The sequence below is a fragment of the Aulostomus chinensis genome, chromosome 14 (genome assembly GCF_037954235.1).
Source record: "Aulostomus chinensis isolate RoL2024-O1b breed Wild chromosome 14, RoL_Achi_v1.0, whole genome shotgun sequence".
NCBI lineage: Eukaryota > Metazoa > Chordata > Actinopteri > Syngnathiformes > Aulostomidae > Aulostomus > Aulostomus chinensis.
This window is the reverse complement of record NC_141333.1, coordinates 5,138,708-5,161,955: the sequence shown is the minus strand read 5'-3', so window position 1 is coordinate 5,161,955 and position 23,248 is coordinate 5,138,708. Positions and strand designations below refer to the sequence as shown.

The 23,248-nt window shown below is 42.2% G+C and overlaps 1 protein-coding gene across 5 annotated transcripts in view; it reads right to left on the bottom strand.

Moving 5' to 3' along the window:
• The window catches only part of LOC147249514 (discs large homolog 1-like protein), a 94,531-nt gene that overhangs the window by 30,410 nt on the left and 40,873 nt on the right, over window positions 1-23,248 (bottom strand). For 4 of the 5 annotated variants that reach the window (XM_086224948.1, XM_086224943.1, XM_086224944.1 and 1 more), the window contains 6 exons: window positions 8,402-8,455; window positions 4,650-4,700; window positions 2,792-2,916; window positions 2,349-2,518; window positions 1,885-2,021; window positions 599-743 (listed from right to left, as the gene is read on the bottom strand). In XM_086224948.1, the coding sequence (XP_086081074.1) occupies window positions 599-743; window positions 1,885-2,021; window positions 2,349-2,518; window positions 2,792-2,916; window positions 4,650-4,700; window positions 8,402-8,455 (682 nt within the window). Of the gene's footprint in view, window positions 1-598; window positions 744-1,884; window positions 2,022-2,348; window positions 2,519-2,791; window positions 2,917-4,649; window positions 4,701-8,401; window positions 8,456-12,227; window positions 13,326-23,248 lie in introns of those variants that run through there. The other variant, XM_086224946.1, reaches the window with a different exon arrangement.

Below are 23,248 nucleotides of genomic sequence, written 5' to 3'. Positions count from 1 at the left end.
AAAAAAAAACATGTAGACATTGTGAATGTTCCGTTTTTTTTTTTGTTGTATTTTCAACACTTTTGGAAACAGCCATAAAATATATATGACAGATGGTGAGCAAAGATGGAGAGACTGAAGCAAAAGTGGGCCGACATAAATATCAGCCATCAGATCAAAATATTCCTCGCTGCTCTTATCGTCAGACATTCTGTGAGTGTATCTGGACTGTGTATAAGTATTCCATGATATACAGTGGTGTGATGTACGCTGACAGTGTGTTAGACAGATGTATAGAATTATATCCCTCATTCAAACCTGTCTGGGTGATGAGATAATTGCGGGACATCTTAAAAACTGTAATGCATAATATCTCCAAAAATATAAATTGGTTGGATCACACTGGAGCTTGTTTGTTCTATTTATATAATACAACACAATGTGAGTGGTAGATTACTTCAGCGATATGTGTGAAATGTGTGTGGAGCATGTGAAAAAAATACAGCAATCCCTAATCGGATCAAACCGTAAAATTACAATCTCCTATTCATCACCAGCAACAACAGCACAGTCACGTCAAGAGTCGTTTTGATACTGATGCAGCTCGCTATGTACTCACAGTTGGTGATGTCAGGCGGAGGGAAGTTGTCATTGATAAAAAGGGAGGTGTGTTTGGCCACACGGAGGTACACGACATCCGGGGTCGACTTCAGGGCGGCCACAGCCTCCTCGTGAGTCACCTCCTCTAAACAAGCACTATTCACCTGGAGACACATGGAGAAATACACTGTGTTAGCATGTTGCGTCAACAGATGCCCTCCGGAACACCCCTCCGCAGAGCAGCACCAGCCTCCAGTGCAACACGTCACACGGCCGCTACCGCGCAGCTTTCTGATCGAGTCCATTGACTGCTGCTGGAACAAGATCTGCTGCTTTAAAGTGATTTAATAGAGAAGAAGATGAGATCAGGTTGCTTATATTTAGCTTCTTTTATACTTGTGTTAAATCATCTTTAATAGGCCAAGATAAAAAGCAGAAGAGGAGCCACTAATACATTTATACCCTTTTACACTGCCCTTCTCTAACACACCTGATTCATTCTAACGTACTCAGAAGGAGAAGTAAGAGCTTCAAACCTAATAAAGGAGAAACACAAGCCTTGGTTTTACTCACAGTGAAAACTCAAACTCTAAATTTAGAAATATTGCTTTCAACTATTGCAACTCTGTTTTTTTTTTTTAGGGGAATTCATTCAATTTCTTTGAGGTGTGAAGGCTATCTATCGCAAGCAAATCCAATAAGGGCATTTCATACATGGGCTGGATTCAAGACTGCAAGCCAAAATACTCAATCTTGATTTTTTTTTTTTAAATAAGGACAGTATCAGACTCCAGAGGTAACTTGTACATTGGCCTACATGCATAAAAAAAAGTCAAAAAGACATCAAACGCAGCACACTGTCATACAGAAGATGAAAACATGGCAGTGAGCTAACTGGTTAGCTGATATCACAAGGAGAGAGCTTCAAGTGCATCACAAGAGCTTCAAGAAACACATCAACTTTTGAAGAAGTACACTTAGCCCTCCTTTCCAGAACCTGACAAGAACCTTCTCTCCTCCGAACCTCCGTTAGAGAGTTAGAGACCCACAGAGACCTGCTAACTGATAGTTAGCTTAGCACAATGAATGGTAGTGGATGGGCAGATTAGCCTACTTCTGTAAAAAGTCATCAAATAAGGTTCAGGAACTTGAACACAACCTACTTATGTCGATTATCTGCACAAAGTCTGACAGAGCTAGAGTAAACATTAGTTGTGCAGAACCAAAAAAAAAAACAAAAAACAAAAAACATTGATATGAACAGAACAGAAAGACAAAGATGGATGAAAGAAAGATGTTTCTTACAGCTACAAGTTTGTCCCCTATTTGTAGCCGTCCGTCTTTATGTGCAGCCCCTCCCTCGATGATCTTAGTCACATAGATACTGTTGTCTCCCGGGACGTGTTGGTTTCCAACTCCACCAGCGATACTGAATCCTAAACCTGAGAGAAGACATGGACAGTATTCATGTCATTAGATTCAATATGTCATACTTTCGGTAGCCTTTTTGACCAGGTCTTACAATCACCAAAATAAAGGATAGTTAACAAGACTAGAACCCAGGTGGATCAAACATACCTTATGTCATATTTCATATCTTATCTAAAAATTACAACATTGTGCTGCTGCTGCCACCACCCCCCCCCCCCCCCCCCGCTATCATATTTTGGTCATATGTTTAATGTCCTTGTGCTATTGCCTCCTTACAGTCCAAAGAGTTACTCTAAGGAGAGTAGAAGAAGAAGTTGATGTTTGGAGTGTTTTCTCACCTTTGGGTCCTTTCACCAGCTTGATATCCATGATTCTTTCAGTGAGGCTCCTCTTGCGTCGTATACATAGTCTGACCAGACCTCCCGCCTCCTTCAGCGCCTCCACAGCCCCGCTGTGGGTCACCTCCCTGACGTCTGTCTCGTTTACCCGCACTATACAGTCATTCACCCTGGACAGCAAAGTCACGTATTTGGATGGCAGCAAAAACGAGGAGTTAATTTGGAGAAACTTTAAGCTCTTCTTTTTTTTCCAGAGAATACCAAGCAGGATTTGAGCAACTGGAGGAGCTGCAGTGTTGTTGTTATTCACCGTGAACACTAACAGCTTCTTCAGACACACAGTTCTGATCACATCATCAGAAGTGCTTGACTGATGGTAAACCTCCGCGAGGCAGTGAGCCACAATGTGTTGTTTTCTGTCCAAAAAGCATGCGTGTCTGTACCTGAGTCGCCCGTTCTGGGCTGCGGCCCCTCCAGGTATAATCTTAGTGATGAAGATGGAGGGGTCTTCTCCAATGTGGGGGTTATCAGTCCCTCCTGCGATACTGAACCCCAGGCCTGAGTTACCCTTCACACACACACACACACACACACACACACACACACAGGTACACAGTGTGTTAACAGCAAAAATTAACACCACGTGAACGTCTGCACGGGTTTTGATATAAAGTGTCTCTGTGACAGTAGGAGCTGATTTTTATCAAAATGTTGCACCCACAGTTGTCGGATACTTTTCTTTTGTTTTTAATCAAAAAACACCAGCATTTCATAACACAGCAATGCTGAGTCCACCAAAACACTCACCACGACCTTTGCCAATCACAGTTGTCTCTTTTTCTGTTCAATGAATATAGATGTTATTTTATTTAAAAAAGTCAAAGGTGTGGAGTGTATCATTGTTGTATACTACAATTGCTATGTACTTTTTAAGTTTCTATTCAAATTGTATTGTTCTTATTTATCCCTTTCGATTTTTCTGAACTGAACTTCTGTAACATGCAAATTTAGTCTTTGCTCATCTTAAAGTAAGTTAATTAGGAACACATCACCAACACAGTTGTTGAAGGAACACTTTTGAGAAACAACCTTATCTGCCACAGCCAGACGGGACTTCTCTCCTCTGCATGCATTAGGGAGCTGAAACCCACGAAGACCTGCTGACCGCTAGTTAGCTTAGCACACTGAGTAGTAGCAGGCAAGAGACGTAGGCTTACATCAGTCAAAGGTCGAATAAGTTTACCCGCAGCATAACTCATCTTTAATAGTGTGTTTTTTTCTGAATTAATTTCATTGCTGAATATCAATCCTGAATTCGTACTTGTTCCTAAACTGGATCTCATTTGCCACCTGAACTACCAGAAATAATAAAACAGCTGCAGCTTTTTTACAGCCACAGACACATACTAGGTCACTTCTCCACAATACCTGGTTACAGACATGTCTGTGTGTGTCTCTCTCACTCTCTCTTGCCATGTCACTGGGTATAAAGCCATTGTAATGTCAGTGGCTGTATTTGCGTGTAGTTTCTTTGAAGCGGAGCCATTCAAGCAGACAGATCCAGGTCACAGGAGAATAGAGAGAGGGACGGAGAGAGAGCCTCAGGGTGAGACAAAGGGGAATATAATGAGAGAGGGGAGAAGAGGATCCAGGAAAGAAAGTAGGGAAGGATGGACAAGGAATGGAGAGGACGGGAAAACAGGGTCAGCCGAGTTGGACAGAGTTGAATGGTGAGATAGAGGAAGAGGAAAAAGATAAGTAGTAGAGAGCAGATGGAGGTTTTATCATCATGGATGGAACGTACTGTATACATGAAGGATCTGCTTAGTTGTTCAGTGACAGAGCAGGACAGGAAAACAAGTCAGATGTCATTTCCTTGCTCCCCTATCATTTATTTCAGTATTATCTTTCTGAAGCCTCAAAATGTTCCCACTGTCTTAAATCTGGAAGATGTAAAATAATATGTGACTATCATACAACTTTACAGGTAAAAGACGGCCTGCGCACGGAACAAAAGGAAACATTTTTCGGTGTTTTCGCTGCTTCTTGGTTGTTGTTTGCATGTTTTTGTCCAAGCACTCAATGGATTCTATTTAATTAAAAGACAAGTTCCTGAATTGTCATCTGCTCCTGACAGCAGGTTTGTAGGAGCACTGGGGGAGGTGGGGGTGGGACTGGTGGTGGTTGAGGGTGGAGATGCAAGCCTGATTAGATGGAGGTACTGTGACTGAGCCCTGATGTTACTGGGTGTAACCACGAACGTAGAAGAGGCATATTAGTGGTACGTGTTCAAGTTTTTACCCGCTCCAGTGAGATTTCCTCATACTCATAGTCTGCTTCTGTTCCATTGACCTGTTTGGAAGAGGAGATGAGAGACATTTGTGTTTTTAAATTTAAAAAAAAAAAGACAGAAAACAGTAAAAACACACAGACCTCTGTTCATGAAAATGTAGTCCGATGTGTCTGCCTTGGACATTAAAATGTTTCAGATCAAATCTTTTGATTTTTAAACTCTAGTTTTCTCTGCGTTATGTCAGTTCAAAGTTGGATTATCACATGACTCATTGGTCCTAATCTATATGCCTTTTTTTAACTCCATCGTGGATTATAGGATTTTTCAGTTTCAGTACAGTAGCCTACAAATAACTGCATTAAATGATTAGTTGCTTGACTTAATAATACAATCGTCGTATAGCATGAGAATTACAGAGGAGAATTTAGATGTCTGAGCATTTCTGAATGACGCATGAATCTCAGATTAAACTAGTAATTCCTGTTTACTGATGATGTATCTCTGATGTCATATTTAGGAACATCTCTGATGAATTGGCTGTGAGTGAATACCTTCACATTTTATGAGCCAGTAAATCTAATCTGAGCAGACTGAAAAATTATATTTTTTGTCTTCTACAATACCACACCACCACATGGACAAACACACACACACACACACACACACACACACACACACACACACACACACACACACACACACACACACACACAGTGGTCGAGTGGCATCCCAATGGCCCATGTAATCCTTTGGCTGTAATCTGTGTCTCTCTGCAGTCAGATTAGTTCAGATTTTGAATTTCTGCCGTTTCGAACAGAGGGCACACTTCTCCATCAGCCACTATGTACAGTATGTCCAGTATCACCAAAAATATTTCATGATTCTGAAATTAGAAAGGAAATATTCTACTAGTATTACAAAACGCTAAAGCTCCGATCTTTATGTAATTTGAATTTCCCTTTATTATTTGAATAAATGTTATGTCATCATTCATGTACAGCCACGACTCCCAGACTGCTCAGAAATGTCTTGTGCATTACATTATTAAATTTCTACTTTAGAAAGAGTTCATCTTCCACCTTTCCTCTCCATCAGTCATAGGAAACCTTATAATGGCTTTAAAAACAAAGTCATGAGCAATAAGAAACTGTCTCTCTGTGTTTGTCCCGTGTAACAATCGACAGGGAAGTTATTAAGTAAAACTGCGTGACAGAAATCTTCCTCCCCCTTTTATTCCAGGCAGCCCTGCATGGAGTAATTCCACTGTAATTACATAATAAACTTATCTAACCACAACAGACACTGATTCGCTGTGGCAGCTGGCTACGAGTAAAATGACATCTGGATCCATCAGATTCTGGACTGAGCATTCTGTCTCAAACCAAGACGCTACTGTCATTATTGTCCAAATACATTTGGGTGGGGCAAATAGTACGGTTGGTTAATATTTCGAGGAAACTCTGATGATTTGATCCAACATCAGTTAATCGGCAGAATTCTGCTCTGACCCTGAGCTATAAATTGATTCCTTCACCAGATGCGTCCATACTGCATAATTACCACAACACCCACACAAGGTGTTGAAACTTATAACTCAAGGTGACGTGTTTCATCTGAAGTTGCTGTCGGTGTCTCATATTCACACTTCCTGCAATGACTAATGTTCTCTCTTATAAAAGTTTACTTGAGCCCACCCCTTCTCAGATGCTGCGGTCGAACAGGAGGCGGAAGTGTGGGCCCATAACGTCCAACAAAGTATAAGATGATATTGATTCTTTGAACAACGACACAACATTTACAGATGTCACACAGTCTTAATATGAGCTTGGGTTGATTTGATCCGGTCCATCAACACAATCGGTTCCATTTAACTCACTAACAGCGCGACAAAAGCCGCACTCTGAAAAACATGACAATAAAATCACAAATGCTAAATTAAAAACAGATGAACGCTGAATGTGGACCTGCAGAAAGAGCAAAGCAGAGCTCCAATAGTAATTTCAAGGAGAGGCTTTATCTAATATGGATCAACGTTGATATTTTCCATTGATTGCCTCCTAGATTGGGTCACACACAAACAGGGGTTAAGTGACCAAACACACACGAGCGTGAGGAGAGACCCTGGTCAGACCTGGTACCTGTATGAACATGCATGTTGAGTCATCTGATCTCTACATACGTGTGAGCACACCCGGGACACACGGTGAGATCCACCCACCGAGACCACATTCCTGAGTGGCTCCGGCAGCGCCCAGAATGTGATCTCGGGCTACGTCGCCTCATTAGCTGATGTCCTATGAAGTACTAATTAGCACACTGATGTCGGCACATCCAAACAAGATGGTGTTTCCTTAATTAATACATCAGCAATCTAAATGTAACCATGATATAGGCTTCTATGTTACAATTTGGCACTATTTGTCCAATACACTCCTTCTGGTCACTAACGGTAGCAGGTAAATGATATGCTACCTTGGCAACCATATGTGCGTGTCACCTTCCACTGAAGGTTATCAGATATTTCTGTTTTAGCAAGGCAGCCAGTTGGAAAACATCAGTGGAAAACTGAAATACTGCTTGATGATGGTTAAAAACGACAACGCACTTGTCTTTGCAAATGGAAACAACATCCATGTTTCCAGAGTGGAAGTGAGATCCAATCATGTGGTCACTTCCAACACAAGTGGAGATGTACTTCAGTGGCAGGTGTGAATTTGTGTGTGTGTGTGTGTGTGTGTGTGTGTGTGTGTGTGTGTGTGTGTGTGAGTGAGTGCGTGTGTATGTGCGCGCGCGAAGCGGTCCATTTGTGATCGGATCACTCAGGTTGCATGTTAATGTCAGATCTGACCAGGACCAGCGAGAGTGAAGAGGACCAGAGTGAACTGCCGGGTGAATTCTTTGCAACACTGCGGCCCCCCCAGCAGCATGGGTGTCCATCACACTCTCCAACACTTCACACCTCCAGCATGTGGGTAGCATTCATATTTTACTACCTTCAACATATAGATTCCTCACCTCTCCATGGATTTCGTTCTCTGATCTTCCACACTTCATGTTCAACTTTTGGTAAATTTCATACTTGTTTGTTTTTTTTTTAAACTCAAAATAAAATACATTCATTGGTACTCTAACTTGACAGCACTTATCATTCGAGCAGGCTCTTATACACAATAAGATACAGGTAACTGTATCATGAACTGTAACCGTAACTGTATTCAACTGTTACTTTGGCTTGTTTTTTTGTTTTTTTTAAATCCATTTCAGTAAATGAAAAATTTACATCACACATCCGGTCTTACTTTTCAGCTCCTTTTCACAAACTCCAGTGTCACAACGTAACTTGGAACTGTCTTTCTTTCTCTTGCTTTATGTTTCAACACGTTGGCATTTTAACACCGACGGCAATATTACAGCTTAAGAAATAAACGGCATCTTGGAGATTTACTTCTTCGGTAGTGAGATTTGGAACTGATGAGGAGAAATCTGTCATTACTCGATAGTCTTGAAGCAATGCGGCCGGTACCATAAAAGTATCATCGTTTGACACCAAAACCCTAATTACCATCATGTGCTATAAAAGTATGTGTGAAAAAACATGAGACTAACTGATGTAATGCAGTTTAAACTTGAAAAATGCAGTAAAATAGTTCTTGGTCACATAGTGACAACAGCCCCAGTTCCAAACACCGTCAGGCTGGATGTTACAGGAAGTTCACGTTTGGAAACAGAGACAACGGACAGTACTGGAACCAGTACTCACATATGGGGGGGTGTCGACGCTGTCGGTGTTGACCACCACTGGAGGGGGGTTGGCCTGCAAGAGAGAACCAAGCCTAAGATCAGCGTTCATTTCAACAATACATTAACAAAGACATTTGATGCTTCGCCAAGGTGTGATAGTGAAACATGCACACACACAGACGGAGAGCAGGGATAGTGACTTACTCGTCTCATGTTTTGGTACAGCATGTTGAGTACATCTGCTACAGATTACCACCATGGAGCGACTGCATACACCACATGACATACTGCACAGCCCTTACAATGGACAAGACTAATGTACTACACTGCAAACAACAACTTATGAACCACACTCAGCAATTAACATTTGAATCATATTCAAAAATCATTGTGCACTTATATTTTATTGGCATTATGGCACCACAAGCCTTTTACTAGTCTTTTCTTAGTATACTACATACATGATTTGTCTCATGAAAACAACATCAAAAGCTACACCCTTACAGCTTCAAAAAATGAAACACAATTGTCACCTGTCTACCACAAATGTCTCGTCTTTCTCCTCGGATTTACAAGGTGAGCCTCAGCCCCCATCCCTTGTCCACCTACACGTCTCCTATCTTTCTCATCTCACTTTCTCCACAGAAAGTATTTGCTGCTCTGCCGTCCACCATCAGCCGCTCTAGTCGTCTCACATAAATCAGCCATGAGCGGGCTGGTGCATGAAGCTCAGTTTTTGTTCTGCAGCTCCCAAAAAAAGTTAACAAGCAACCAGCTAACCAGGCATCAAACAATCCAAATGGACAGTCCACGCAGACTTTGTAGAATCAATGTGCAACAGAGCAGCAATAGCATCTATCCCTCTACGCTAATCTCCACCTCTCTCATCCATCCCTTTTCCACTCCTTTATCTTCTCTCTCTCTCTCTCTCTCTCCACCATGCATCCAACTGTCTGTCAGCCATGCTGAATGGATGCTTGATCCCACATGGGAACAGAGAGAGAGAGAGAGAGAGAGAGAGAGAGAGAGAGAGAGAGAGAGAGAGAGGATCAGGGGGATTAAAGGTATAGTGGGAGGAGTCAAATCTGCCAGCTAAACAGCATCACTGAGGAGCAGAGCGTGCAGACAGATGCACACAAAACCCCAAAAGCACGAACACAAGTAGCAAAAGGGCAAAAATGAATGGTGTGAGAACATGGATGTTGTGGTGACAGAGAGGACAGGCTGGCAGTCACAGCTGTCAGGCTCAGTGGGGGAGTGTGATGTAGAACGGCTGGTGATCACTGTATAATTTTGTCGTAAACAAAGCGCCCAATCCTAGATAAATTAAAATGCCATTTATGATAAACATCATACAAATCAAAAACAGCTAAGTAAAAGTATGGATTTGTTCAGTGGTTCATGGATACACATGACTGTAGCAGGTCACATGAGGACTCCACAGTGAAATCACCTGAACAGAACTGGACGGAAAAGTCGCAGTTGTTTATCGGATGTGTTAAAAGCGAAACAATTTACTCTCTACGAAGACATACTTTTATTTAACAGTGAATTACTCTGACTTGACTAATGCTGGTATTGTTGCCGTGATATAAATAATATTCCATTCACTTCGGGACACCAAAAACAGTCAGCCGCACACTTGAATGTTTGTTATGCTTATTGTTATTTGGATGCTTGAGCTTCTTCGCAGTGCTGAATGATGCAGAGTCTGACACTAGAATGACGTTCTCTCCATTTTTTTCTCAGACAGGGGAAAGTCCTCCACTCTGTTTAGTCAATTTCAGGTTGTTTTGAAAGGTAAACAACACGCCTGGGAAATATTCCCTCTCTTGTAGAAGAATTATATGGGATTTAACCGTTTTGTTTTGTTTGATATATGAATTAATTGATACCGTGTGAGTTTCTTAAATTAATGTGTCTGTCATCACCTCACGTTATTCCATTGACTTACATACCAACTAACTTCTTCCCTGTTGTAACAGAAACACAACAATGTTGTTTGTTTTTCCATTTGTTTGTGTGTGTGTGTGTGTGTGTGTGTGTGTGTGTGTGTGTGTGTGTGTGTGTGTCATTCACAAAGCGACAAATCCAGTCGGTCAGTCAGCTGGTGGTTCAATTGACACGCCAAGTCAGACTACGTGCTTATGTAACGTCAGTGTGTGTGTGTGTGTGTGTGTGTGTGTGTGTGTGTGTGTGCGCGCGCATGTGTGCGCGCATAGGGTTGTTGTTTCACGAAAACGGCCAAAAGAACAAATGTGACAACGTAAACAAACACACCATCACACACAAACACACACAATCCATATCCAGACAGTTTTGTTGCTCTACACGAGTGATTGTTAGCCGTTACATAATTGCTCTCAGACCAGCTGTGTTATCATGACATTATGGACTGGTTCAGCCCAGCACGGCGTAGCTTAGATAGAGATCCAGACCATCTCCGGTTTGTCTCATCAAACAAAGAGATAGAAAAAAATATATGCTTTGGTAATACTTTTAATGCCATGCAGGATTTAGTTTAGACACGCAGAAGTATTGTAGATGTGTGAGAAGTGATTTTCCATCTGTGCTGCATTTAGCTGATTAACATCATAATCATTCAGTGACCAATTAGCAGATTAATAACAGTTAAATAATCGTTCATTGCAGAGCGTGCACAGAAACACACACACACACACACACACACGCAAGAGCATAGACACTAAGATTAAACTCAAGTTCAAAATAATAACTAATGCTTGCATGAGTGCCAAACAATAAGAGCCGTTTTGTTTACGAGCTCAATTAAAACTACATTTCATAAAATTTGCAAAACACCTGGATTTACACTTTATTGTACAGTACCACCATTGGTGAGAGGCAGTGTGAAGACCAGAGTGACACACACACACACACACACAAATTATTACATTCCTAACTCGTCACTACTCACCATTGCTTCCAAAAATGCAATGGAAATCTATTTGACTCCTGAGCAAACCAGCAAGAGTGTGGCTCTTATCAAAGCAGAACTGCTAATCACACTAGTGAGGCTATCGCTACCTGCTATCCCTGATCGCTGTGTGCACTGCAGATACACGGCTAACAGGCAGCTGGTCCGCTGTGTTAGCTTTGAACTTCCTACATGTCTTCTTACACTTCAGTTTTTATTCATCACCATCACCATTCTTGGCAGTAAGAAAAGGAGCACTTATTGATCAACAACTGTCATGCGAAAGAAGGAAAAGAAACTTGAGGAAGTGCTGAAGTTCTAAAAGAAATGAATGAAATGCAAAGAAGAGATCAAGTATTGGGATCAGAAGGTGAGAGAATATCAGACTGACAATGATAAAAGTGAAAAAAGGTGGATTAAACTTCTGGAAGCAGTCAATTTAAGATTTGTAACTGCTGTCAAGCGTTGTCAGTTTTAGAGCGAGCAGTATACGCCCCGTTCCACAGCCCACAACTCATGCAGCTTAACACAGAAATACTTGTTACTTGTGAAAAGTTATGTTGAACAGCTGGTACCAAACTCCATTCATGACTGTAACCTGATGAATGGACGGAGGCTCCTCCACACAGAACAGACAGTATGTTGAAAATTGTGAGTCTGAAAATGAAGTAAACCATATGTAATGGCAATCAGCAAATCTCAATGCGATTAGACCGTCATCAAAACAACAAATCGTTGGGAATAATGGGCTTTCATCTATCCAGGAGCGTTCCAGAGATGTGTCGAATACGCTGTAAAGCTGTTCTGATGGCCTTGACCCCCACCAAAGGACTTGATACTGATTTACCTTCAATTTGTCACCACACTATCCTGGTTGCGCACCCATCTGCCATTCAGCTAATACACATACCTGCATGTGAGCTTGCATTGGTTGAAAGTGGTGCATGAGGGGCCCGTGTGGGGATGTTTCCACTGAGTGTGCAGTCCAGATATACGTGTCATTGGGCCAGGGTCTGTTCCCAGCCTTTCCCTTGGCTCGGCTCTTTGTTGGGGTCTTTGTCATACTGTCTCTCAGGTTTGGGAACTTCCCTCTAGAACCCCTAGTGGCCAGGTTGGTCGGCAGTGTGCTCCACCCATAACCGCCCAGCCCTGAGCACAGAGGGAGCTGTGGGGAGTGAAATGGGTGGATAGACAGGGACTGTGAGGAGTGAGGAAGAGGAGGAGGATAGTGATGGTGGTGGTGGTACTGCTGGAACAGCGAGTGGTGACTGGGCGAATGCGTGTGCATCTGCTGCTGCTGGTAGATTTGATGTATTGATGGCGAGGGGAGAAGGCGACTGGGGGAGGTTGGAATGTGATAGGGCTGCTGGTTTTGAGAGTGCAGCTGATGATGGCTGGGCGATAGGTGGAGCTGGTGGTGGCTTGGTGAATGCAGAAGTGCCGGTTGTGGAGCAAGCTGGAAAGTTGGTGAAGGTGGTGCAAGTTGGTGACTAGGAGACGGGGGTGCTATGTGGTAATAGCTAGGAGACGGGGAGGGAAGCAGATGTTTTGGCGAATGACAATCATGCTTCTGAGAACGAGCGTGGTGCTTCGGCGAGTGCAGCGGTGAAGGATGCCGCTGGTTATTCGTCTGTACTTGCAGTAAATTCTGATTATGCTTGGAATGAGAGTGACTCTTGCCTGACTTCACCTTCCCTTTGCCAGATTTGCCCTTAGAAGAGCCACTGCTGGGCTTCTTAGGGCTGCAACAGAACTCATGGTTGTGGAAGTAAGTGGTCATAGCTACATAGATGCAAAAAGTCACAAAGGGCTCTCACTGTCTTCTTTTGTCTTATTAGCTCCCGCTCAGCACATCCTCAGCTTTACAGGCAAGACACAAGGGAGTAGCTCCTCAGAATCACTTGTGTCCACATAATGTAGGTCATGCCCGTTCCAGAACCCTCCTCTGTGACCAGCGCAAAGTCGGTAATTCTTTTTTTTCCTCACTTGTAACGTGCGTCTCAGAACATCAAGATCAGAGAAATTTTAGAAACACAATCCCTCCTTTGAAGCACAGTCTCCATTTTCTTCACCCTTGTGAATAAAAGCATTAATTAAACTCCTAAAAAGCAATCCTCTTCTTCATCCCTCTCAACACCATGATAGGTTACAGGGTCAACAGTAAGGTAAAAGATGAGGTCCCGAGCAGAATCAGGAGGACACTTCCTTTCAACAACTCTCTCACAAGATGTCTGTAGTTGCGAAGTATAAAAGTCCATTTCTGTACTTGAATAGAAGATTTCTCAATCCACAATTATCCTCCACTCCAGCGGTCACTCTCTCCGGGTAACTCATATTATCCACCTTTGTTGTCCAGCTTTGAAGTCTTTGTCGTTCCGTTGACAATGTATTTGTAGTAGTTTTGTAGTATTCCGACAGAAAAGTAGAGAAAGTAGCACAAGATGTGATCTCTTACATCAAAGATTCAATGTCAGAGGTCGTCAAGGTCAGGAAAAAGTCAAAATTGCTTGCCTTTATTTCAGTCTCGTCTTGCTGTGTCTTTATGTTATTATTTCATATTAGGATGCATCTCTTTCTCAGCCTCCCTCATCCTTCTGTGTCGCCTCCCTCTCTCAGTGTCTGTCCCCCTCTCTCTACAACTCTCCCTCTCTCTCTCTCCCTTTCCTGGACTGGCCAATTAGGGGCTTCCCTGGACTCCTGCACATGACAGCAGCCAGGCATGACTAATCGATAGGCGACCAGGAGCTTTAATACAGCTCTCAGAGCTCTCTGTCACAGAGTGTGTGAGTACAATGAGCCCTGAGCTGTGATTGGTGGAGAGGAGTCCTGTCCATCAACCTTTGTCTGGCTCTTTTAAAGCATCACAAGGCAGGACGGGTCAGCTGGAATACAGTCTAAGAAATGAAGTGTTTTGTGTATGTCTCTATGCATTGGCCTACTTCTCTGTGAGAATCTGTGTATGTGCAGAAGTGTGTGTCAGTCAACTACTATCAACCATTTCCAACACACACACACACACACACACACACACACACACAAACACAAACACACACACCTTACAATCTTGTAGTGACCTGATAGAATGCAACATCAGTCAAGTCCAATCGGAAGCGTAATTAGACGGCAGTAAAAACTGATTTGACAGTTAACACTGCAAATGTCACTTTTGGTCAACATTACATGTGATTTCAATGATTTCTGAGTATTAACAGACACTGTTTTTTTGAGCACAAAAAATCTACTTAAAGTTGGCACCAAAGGTCTGGTCTGATTCAACCTTTAATGTCTCAATACTGACTGTCAACAGCTCGCTGCACCTTAAACTGGAAAGTGGCCGTATTATGAAGGTTTCTGTCCTCACACAGAAACACGATGAACCAGCTGAAAGGCTGAAAGTTTGGAAAAGGGCGGGCACTTAAAGAAACACACCCAATCCATGCCCATGCCTCATAAAAGTTAAGACACTAACACGTGACTTAAAGCCAGAGAAGATACCTTTTTCTTGCGGTGTAACAAAACCAGCTGCTTTGCTCAGTAAAAGAGCCTTTTTAAAACTGCTGAATAGAATTTATACTTGGGTATTGCAGTAGCAATAATAATAAAAATAAAAAACTCAAGCCCAAATTGTATTTTCTTCTTTTTTATCAATTAAGTGATGCAGTACATTACAAGACAGGTGAGAGACAACAAATAGCACAGAACAAGAAAAACTAAAAAAAAAGATGAGATGCACAGGAATTAAGTCTTTTTTCCAACTCTTTTCTGTGCTGTGGGTGTTTAAGTGCTATGTGTGTGTGTGTGTGTGCGTGCGTGTGTGTGTGTGTGTGCGTGTGTGAGTGTGTGTGCGTGTGTGAGTGTGTGCACCAAATTATAAATGTGATTACACCCACAATGTGGTGCAGAATAAGAAAATGGGCACCATTTAGCTTCTGGCTCCTACAACTGGTATTTAAGAAAGAACAGGACTTGCCACTGGTTTGTACAGGCTAAAAACAAACAACTATGTCCATGAGGTCTAAGTCTATAATGTCAGCTAACATATGGCAGAAGTTGCCCAAAACCAACCTGACAGACAGACAGATGAGAACCATTAAAAAGCAGCACCCATGTGCTGAACAAAAAAAAAAGATGAAGGGAAAAGCAGTTATAGCCTCCCAGTGTGTGTGTGTGTGTGTTCCTTGTGTAAAGTGCTGCTAGCGCTGCAGGCTAACCGCTAAGTCAGGAGAGGATGAGCAAGGAGAACAGGCTGTTAGCATCATAGCGCTAAATGCACTAATATATTGCTCGAAGGTGGGCTAACAGGGAGTGGGGGCTGCTGAGGAAAGAAAATACAGGAGTGGAGGAGAGACGTTGAAAGCAAGAAATGAAATGAGGATAGAGCCTGGATGGTCTAATGAGCAAAGCTGCACCACAGGCCCAGGCTTCCAGTAGGAGTTTTAGAAAATTGTGTTTTAATGAATCAGTCACTTTTATGACACAGCAATGAATAACAGCCCCTGGTATGAGTGTGTTATCTACACCAAATAAGCCACAACCCTAAAACATAAAGAAAAAAATACGACCTTCAAATATTGTATACTTTTATCTTTACCACTGTGCCTTTCTGATTTGCCAAAAGCAATGATTCAGAAGTGCAAGTCATCATCAGTAGCATAAAATATACTCTGCTTAATTGAATCTGCCTTTTATTTCCTTGCTGGGTCACACTGACCCATGTTAAGGTTTTAATATCAATTCACTGTACGTAAAACCTTAATTAGTGTAATGGAGGTCAGTTCGTCTGCAGAACACGTTTCTCTGTAAATGTCACTGACGCACGTAGCAAAGGTAAAAGCTTCAGTCTCAAAGTATCATATTGTTGCCTGGGTTATCAGACATGATTAGTGATGTTCCCACATTCTGTTAGTTAGACCTTCGTCCCAAACCCTTTAGTTCAGGGTCAAATCCCAACAACACATGAACTCTTTGTGGTTTACAAGTGTGAGAATCACTCTTGTTTGCCATCCACTGATCTGCTTGACAGATTCCCCTTTACCATTTTACTTAGTCGACAAACTAACTGGGCAGTCAGTCAGTAATCCTGTTTCCTTCCAACGTCAGTTTGAGAGAAGATTGTGAAACTGAAAGCCACCAGCAGGGGGCCTCAAACTCCACATACAGACTGAGAGCTGAGGACGGATGCGAGCGAACACAAACACACAGACATGAGGATTCTACAAGTGCTCTTCCTTCGATATAATTAAATTATTCCCTGTTACTGCTTGGCAGCATGTATGATATCATATAACAGTACTGCAGCGCAGGATGTCTGATTGATGTCCAGCTCTTCCAATATAAGCTAATGCACAAAATGGTGGAAATACAAGCACATGACAGTGAATCCAAACCCTAATTCACACGATACATACAAAATCCTGCATGCAACATTTGTTCACATCTAATTTCCTTACTTTACTTAAACAGTAATGTAAATGATGACACTGGCAAAGTTCAAGTTGATATTTTGGGTCCAATCCGGCATGAATAACTGCAAATAATGTATACAGCAAGATATAGACACATCAAAAGCATCCTTGTTGTCCTCTCAGCTTATTAAAGTGCACTGGCTAAAGTGTCAAACACACGACAGCCCCTAAGATTCCAAATTACTGGCTGTAGCTGATGAATTAAAAGTCATTAATTTAAGTGTGGTCTACTGTTCAATAGGTTTTGCACACTCAGCTTACTTAAGTACATTGCAAGTCCCTGTTTCCCAAAGACTCATTTCTGTAAGTACTGGCTGCTGTTCATTTTTGTGATAAGTTGCTTTGTGTAAAAGCTGAGTGTGATGTCGTGATTGCTCGTTGCTCTGAATAAAGTCGTCATGGAGGCACCTGCAGACTTCTGGAAGGATGTACAAATAAATTCTTATAAAGTAAAGTGAATGCTCACGATTCGCCAGCACATGATATGGCAACGTCTGCAGTGGAGATGTTGAACCCTATGAATTCACACCTCTGACCATCTAGATGGGGGTCAGGGATTTTTATGGGTGGGAATTATTCCTGTCTGTCTCACAAACTGCACAGGACCACAGTTTGCCCCTGAATTCTGACTGCAACAAATTAACGTTTAAGTTCACTCAACATCCGCGTGAAAAAATGGAAGACGCGAGTCAAAGTGATCCCGAAGAATCTGGTGCACACACTGATGATCACTACAATTCACTTCATCAACCAGGCCAATCAGGCAGAAGTCCTGATTAATTTTTTATCAGCTCATTTTACAATCTGAGGGGATGGTTTCATCTTACCAGAATGGGCAACACGTTCAGAACAAATGATAAAGATGGAGTATTTGTGTGCAGTAATAAAGAGAGACTGCAATCCATAACCACCCCTCATTCTAAATAACTCATGAAGGGCTGTTGTAAACCGTTTCTGCCTCCTCCTGTAGCTCTGATTGTTGATGTTAGGAAGTGATCCTACTTGCGGGGCTGCTGAGAAAGATCAGTTCCTCAGGTCAGGAGAGCCGTTTGAACAGTGAGAGAGTTGCTCATTGACTGAGGTGTTCAGACCACGATGCCCTCTGTTCCCATGTATCTGTGTCAGCCTCTGTCTCTGGTGAAACCTGAGCACCACCCGCTGTATCTGACTCCAAACGTGAGCCAAAGAAGAGTGAATTAATACTGCTGTAATGGTATGCTCTGTTAAATACATTGTTAAGAGTTGAGTTTACAAGCCTTTGGGTGTCTAATGTGTCTGCCAGCTTTGAGATCTCTTCCTCTTTGATTTAATTACGAACTCTAGCTTCAAAGTCTAGAGATGTTGCGCTTTGTCTGTCATGGCAGAGACCCAAGAGTTGCAACCACAACAAAACATGAAAGTGATTTTATAGGCTGGTTTGTAGCACTGTAGTTGTACAACTGTGTATTTTATTATTACACAACACTGACAAGCTCACATCACATGAAACACACAGTACAAACCACGACAAACGAGCTTACGATTGCTTCACGTCTCCTGTACTCAATATCCGTCCCATTCTCACCGATGTTTGTCTGTAGAATGCTCACTTCAAATTTGGCAAAATCTGGGACTTGAATATGAGGCGACAAGATGTTGGTGACCAAAGGTTATAGGTCAAGGTCACTGTCACCTTCATTTAAACATGCCATCTCAAGAACGCCTGTAGGGAATTTCCTCAATTAAAGTACATTTGAACTCAAGGGCGACAAGATGGTCAAAGGTCAAGGTGTCTGTGAAAAGCACCCATCACAACCACAATGCGGTGTTTCTAGTTTTACTCTCAGTTTGACTGCGGCCTGTAGTCTCCACGCGCCTGTCTGTCAGCAAGACACCTCAAACTGAATTGCTCATTCATTATTCATGACAGGGAGGTGCAGAATAGATGACATCATATCACCTAAGCAGAGGTATGCGTAAAGTTTGCTGTTGTTGCGCATTCAATGTGCAACCACAGCTTTACCAATCGAGATCTGTGCCTTACACACACAGATCTTACTTGCTGTACCACATCATCTGCGAGATGAAGGTTCAAATGTCTGCCTGGCGATATCACACAGGCAGACATTGCTGCTGTAGATTAACAGCCTCTAAGGACGCAATAATACACACATAACTATCGCTCATATAAAGTTGTTTCGAGTGGCAGCAGTGAGTAGGTCAGTGGTGACAAAACACCCCCCGCTAATTAGAGAAGGATAGATGGCGCTGCCCTTATATTGTGTTCGGACTCATTAGACAGGAGTCGTAACAAGTGATTGCTCGTGGTCAGCTAATCTGTGCTGATTCTATCGGCATAGACAGTGAACAGACTGGAGGTAGGAGACTAATGGAGAGTGTGTGTGTGTGTGTGTGTGTGTGGGAGAGAAAGAGAGAGAGAGAGCTGACATGCAGGCTTCATCCCACACGCAGAAGGTGACGCAACACCTCACACACTCTCAAGCAATCTGATGTGTGTAGCGCTACAACACAATCAGTTGTGTATCTGTGTGTTCGAGTGCACAGGGTGAGAGACCATGTGAACAAGTGAGTATATTAAGCCCTTTTACACATTTTTACACACACTTTTTCTTTTTCCTCACACACACACACACACACGTGCGCACACACGTACATGTGCCATGCTCTGCTTAGCAATCGGCACAGCAGCATCACCATGACAACAGTAGATGCTACCCTCAGTGTTGGTGAGGCTCAGCGGAGAAGCTCTTCTGTTACCATGGTGGTCCAGGTTGTATACATTTGCATCAGCTCCACCCACTGATGACATCACTGCCACGTTATTAGCAGTATTTGGAAAGATGAATTTCAGGCGTTCTTGTTCTATCACTTGAATTTCTTGACCAGAGCTGTCGTGCCACTCATCCAGCAGCTACAACAACTATTTTCACATGCAAGAACTGATGGTGATCATCCAGTGACAGCTGCTCGTGTCAGTTATGATTCCCCAGGGGCAGAAAGTCACTGCTTTTAACCTTCAAGTTGCACCAATATTCCTTCCTCTCCTCTCGGGCAGTGAAGCACTAGATCTAAGTGGCGATGATGTATACTTTCTGAGTGTGCAAATAAGCTTGTGGGAGGTGAAAATTTGCAGTTATGGTGTGAAGATTCACAAAAATACTTCTGTACCACTCAGACGATTTACAGATATGCACCATAAATGGTCATGAAGTTTCTGCAGGCGCAGACTGGAGCAGCATCTGAAACGTGCTCAAATTTGTTTGCAACGACCTGCAATGCAACACATATTAACAAAGAACAGATCTAAAGAGACAGGAGAGGGAAATAAGAGAGAGCAAGAGTGAAGCCTACACATGCACAGCGCTATCCCATGAGAGGGAATGGAAAGTTTCCTTGGCCAGCAGAGGGATAATGAACCACCATCTACAGGAGCGTGTGTGCGTGTGCGTGTGTGTTCCAGGACCAGTTTGAACTTAACTGTACAAACACGCTTCCCAGCATGGGTTGATGAGTCCTAATGACATGGCTCCCACACACTCTCCATTTTAAGATGACTGATACATCAATGGTATTTTAAGGAATGACAAGTAATAACTGCAAATCTGTTACCCACACAGTTTAACAACTTTTTACTGGAACAGCCACAGAGAGAATATCTTTATTTTGTGGCCGTAAGATACAAATTATTTCCACGTTTTTATTCATTCCTGTTCGTGATAGATAGATAGATAGATAGATAGATAGATAGATAGATAGATAGATAGATAGATAGATAGATAGATAGATAGATAGATAGATAGATAGATAGATAGATAGATAGATAGATAGATAGATAGATAGATAGATAGATAGATAGATAGATAGATAGATAGATAGATATAAAACACAAAAATGTGGGAACAATTTACATTTCATGGCCAGGTATTAATCAAAATGTGGGATCAAGTTAAAGCTTCTGGCGAGTAATTAATCAAAGAGTTAGAGCGAGTTATTTCTTGAGGTCATGAATTCATCAAAGTGAGGCAACAAGTTGCATTATGTGTCAACTAATTAATCAGATTGAGGGAATAAGTTATATCTTGTGTCATCTCATGGCTAGAAATGGACAAAACATGGATATTACATACATCATATGACCACACGTGATTATTTTGTCTCACTCTAAGGTCACTCCGGGGCTCCGTCGATGTTAGGACCTAAACTTTGCACGGAAGAATCGCACAGACCAAACCATCCTGTGTGTATGCTTCACCTTTTAAAACGGAGTGGAACAGTTAATAAAATTCTAGCAACGATTCAGACGTAAAGCTGTGAAGTGAAAATGGAAACTCTATTCAGTGAAATTGAGTCTCAGTAAGTGAGTCTCAGAAATTTAGCACTGATTCACTTTCCACACAAACACCTTACAGATGGTTACTATTACCATTACCGTTATGCCAATGAAATAATCAATTAACTGACATGTAATACCAGTCCGTCAGCTGACGTGATCCATGCTCTCTCTTTGTTGACTTACAAATTATAATCTATGGGATCCCTAATTCTCTATTCAGTGTCTCTCTCTATCTCTCCTTCCATCTCTACAGTTGTAGTCCCCCCCCCCCCCCCCCCACACACACACACAATTTCCTGTGACCACTAAACACCTCTTTAAGGCTCTTAGAGTTCTGTTTGTAGATCCAGGATGATTTTCATACCCGTACGTTACCACTCATCAATTATGCACAAACAAGGTGGGGGGCTTTTTTGGGGGGGGGGGATAGAGGACCACTGCACTAGCAATTGAAACCAGTGGAGTTGATCTTTCATGGGTGATTAGTGAGATTACTCAACCCAGGTGAAGAAACAGATCTAAAAACACATGCATAAGAGATGAGGAGATATTTGCCAAGCAGCTGCGTTCCTGAGGCAACATAAATTCTGCATTCTGCTTTCAGCAGTGCAAGCACACTGGAAATCACTTTGATTAATATACTGGGCTATAAATAGAGGTAATCAAACTTGGATTGGTCACACGGCCCATTGTGCTGATTGTTTCTCAACAATGGACACCTCAGAAAAGATGGATTTAATGGTGGGCTACAAGCAGTAAAGCATCAATACCATCATTGCCAGCAAGGAAGAGGAACCGTAACCGTCCCGTGAGGAAAAAAGATGTCAGGACTTTGATGTATTCCAGACCAGTAAATGACACATTGTTTTACTACGAGTAAATAATTTATTTATGGTGTGTGTGTGTGTGTGTGTCTAAAGGTGAACAATCAAATCAACAGATTCAAAAAACTTCCGTCACAGTTAAAATGGCTTCTCTCACATCAATTGTGTGTTTGTGTGTGTGTGTGTGTGTGTGTATTTGTGTGTGTGTGTGTGTGTGTGTGTGTGTTGCATAATGGCCTTTCAATCATACAGTAAGTGCCTTCGACAGGAAAATGGTAACACCTGGGGAAAACACCGGCTAATATGCAAGAAGGGTGGGTGGGTGGGTTAACTTTTTCCATGGGCTGAGCTGTAAATCTCCTGATAGCTGCGAAAGTGCTGAACATGGTGAGTGGCGCCCCATCCATTCAGGAGCTGTCGATCAATAATGCAGGTTAGTATCCAATAGACACATTACTGCATTCATAATGCTTTCTATATTCAAAGAATGAAGCCACCATAACAATGAACAATACTGGCAACTGTGTTTGTGTCAACAGAGAAACAACCTCGCTACTGGTCACTAACCTGAATGGAGGTTGTTAGAAGTCTATCATGCACAGTTGTCTTGTGACATTCATTTCAAGGAGGTTGTACATCTAAGTGAGAAGATTCTTAAAGCTATGTTCTTGAACATTTGTCTCCATTTTCTGATGGTGAGAAAAAAGTCAACGCATATTTACATCAAAGGATCCACCGCGACGCCACAAGTCAGAAAACGCCAGTCATGTATTTAGGTTGAAGCTCACGGCCGCCATCTGCCACCAGCAAAACCGTCCAAATATGTCAGTCTTTAAACTCTCAAACACATTGTCCATATCTACTTCATCCAGCTGTGTGCGCTGAAAACAACAAATACTTGAATTTGAACAGCAGACAAATCAACTGTAACCCTTCCTGTTAGGCACTACCGTGGACAAGGGTGGAAAATTCAATCGAACCAGCTCGTTCAACTACGAGCTTCGAGCTAAATGTGGTCCGTGAATTCCGTGGTCACAAAGAAGTGATGCAGGAAAAAGATGAAACCTATTCATGTGACTTATGCGAGTACCTGAAAGGCAAAATGTACTCTATGATTAATGAACATTGTGTAAATTTGAGTGTAACGGACGTGAATTGACATGAAAAACATGACGCACTGCAGCTCCAACTGGGATGCTGTTTTACTTGAATCTGGGTGCAAAGTGAGAGCAAGACAAAACTGGACGCTGTGTTCAAAGATGCTGCAGAGATTTGAAAGATGATCACATAAACTTAAAAACCCAACCAT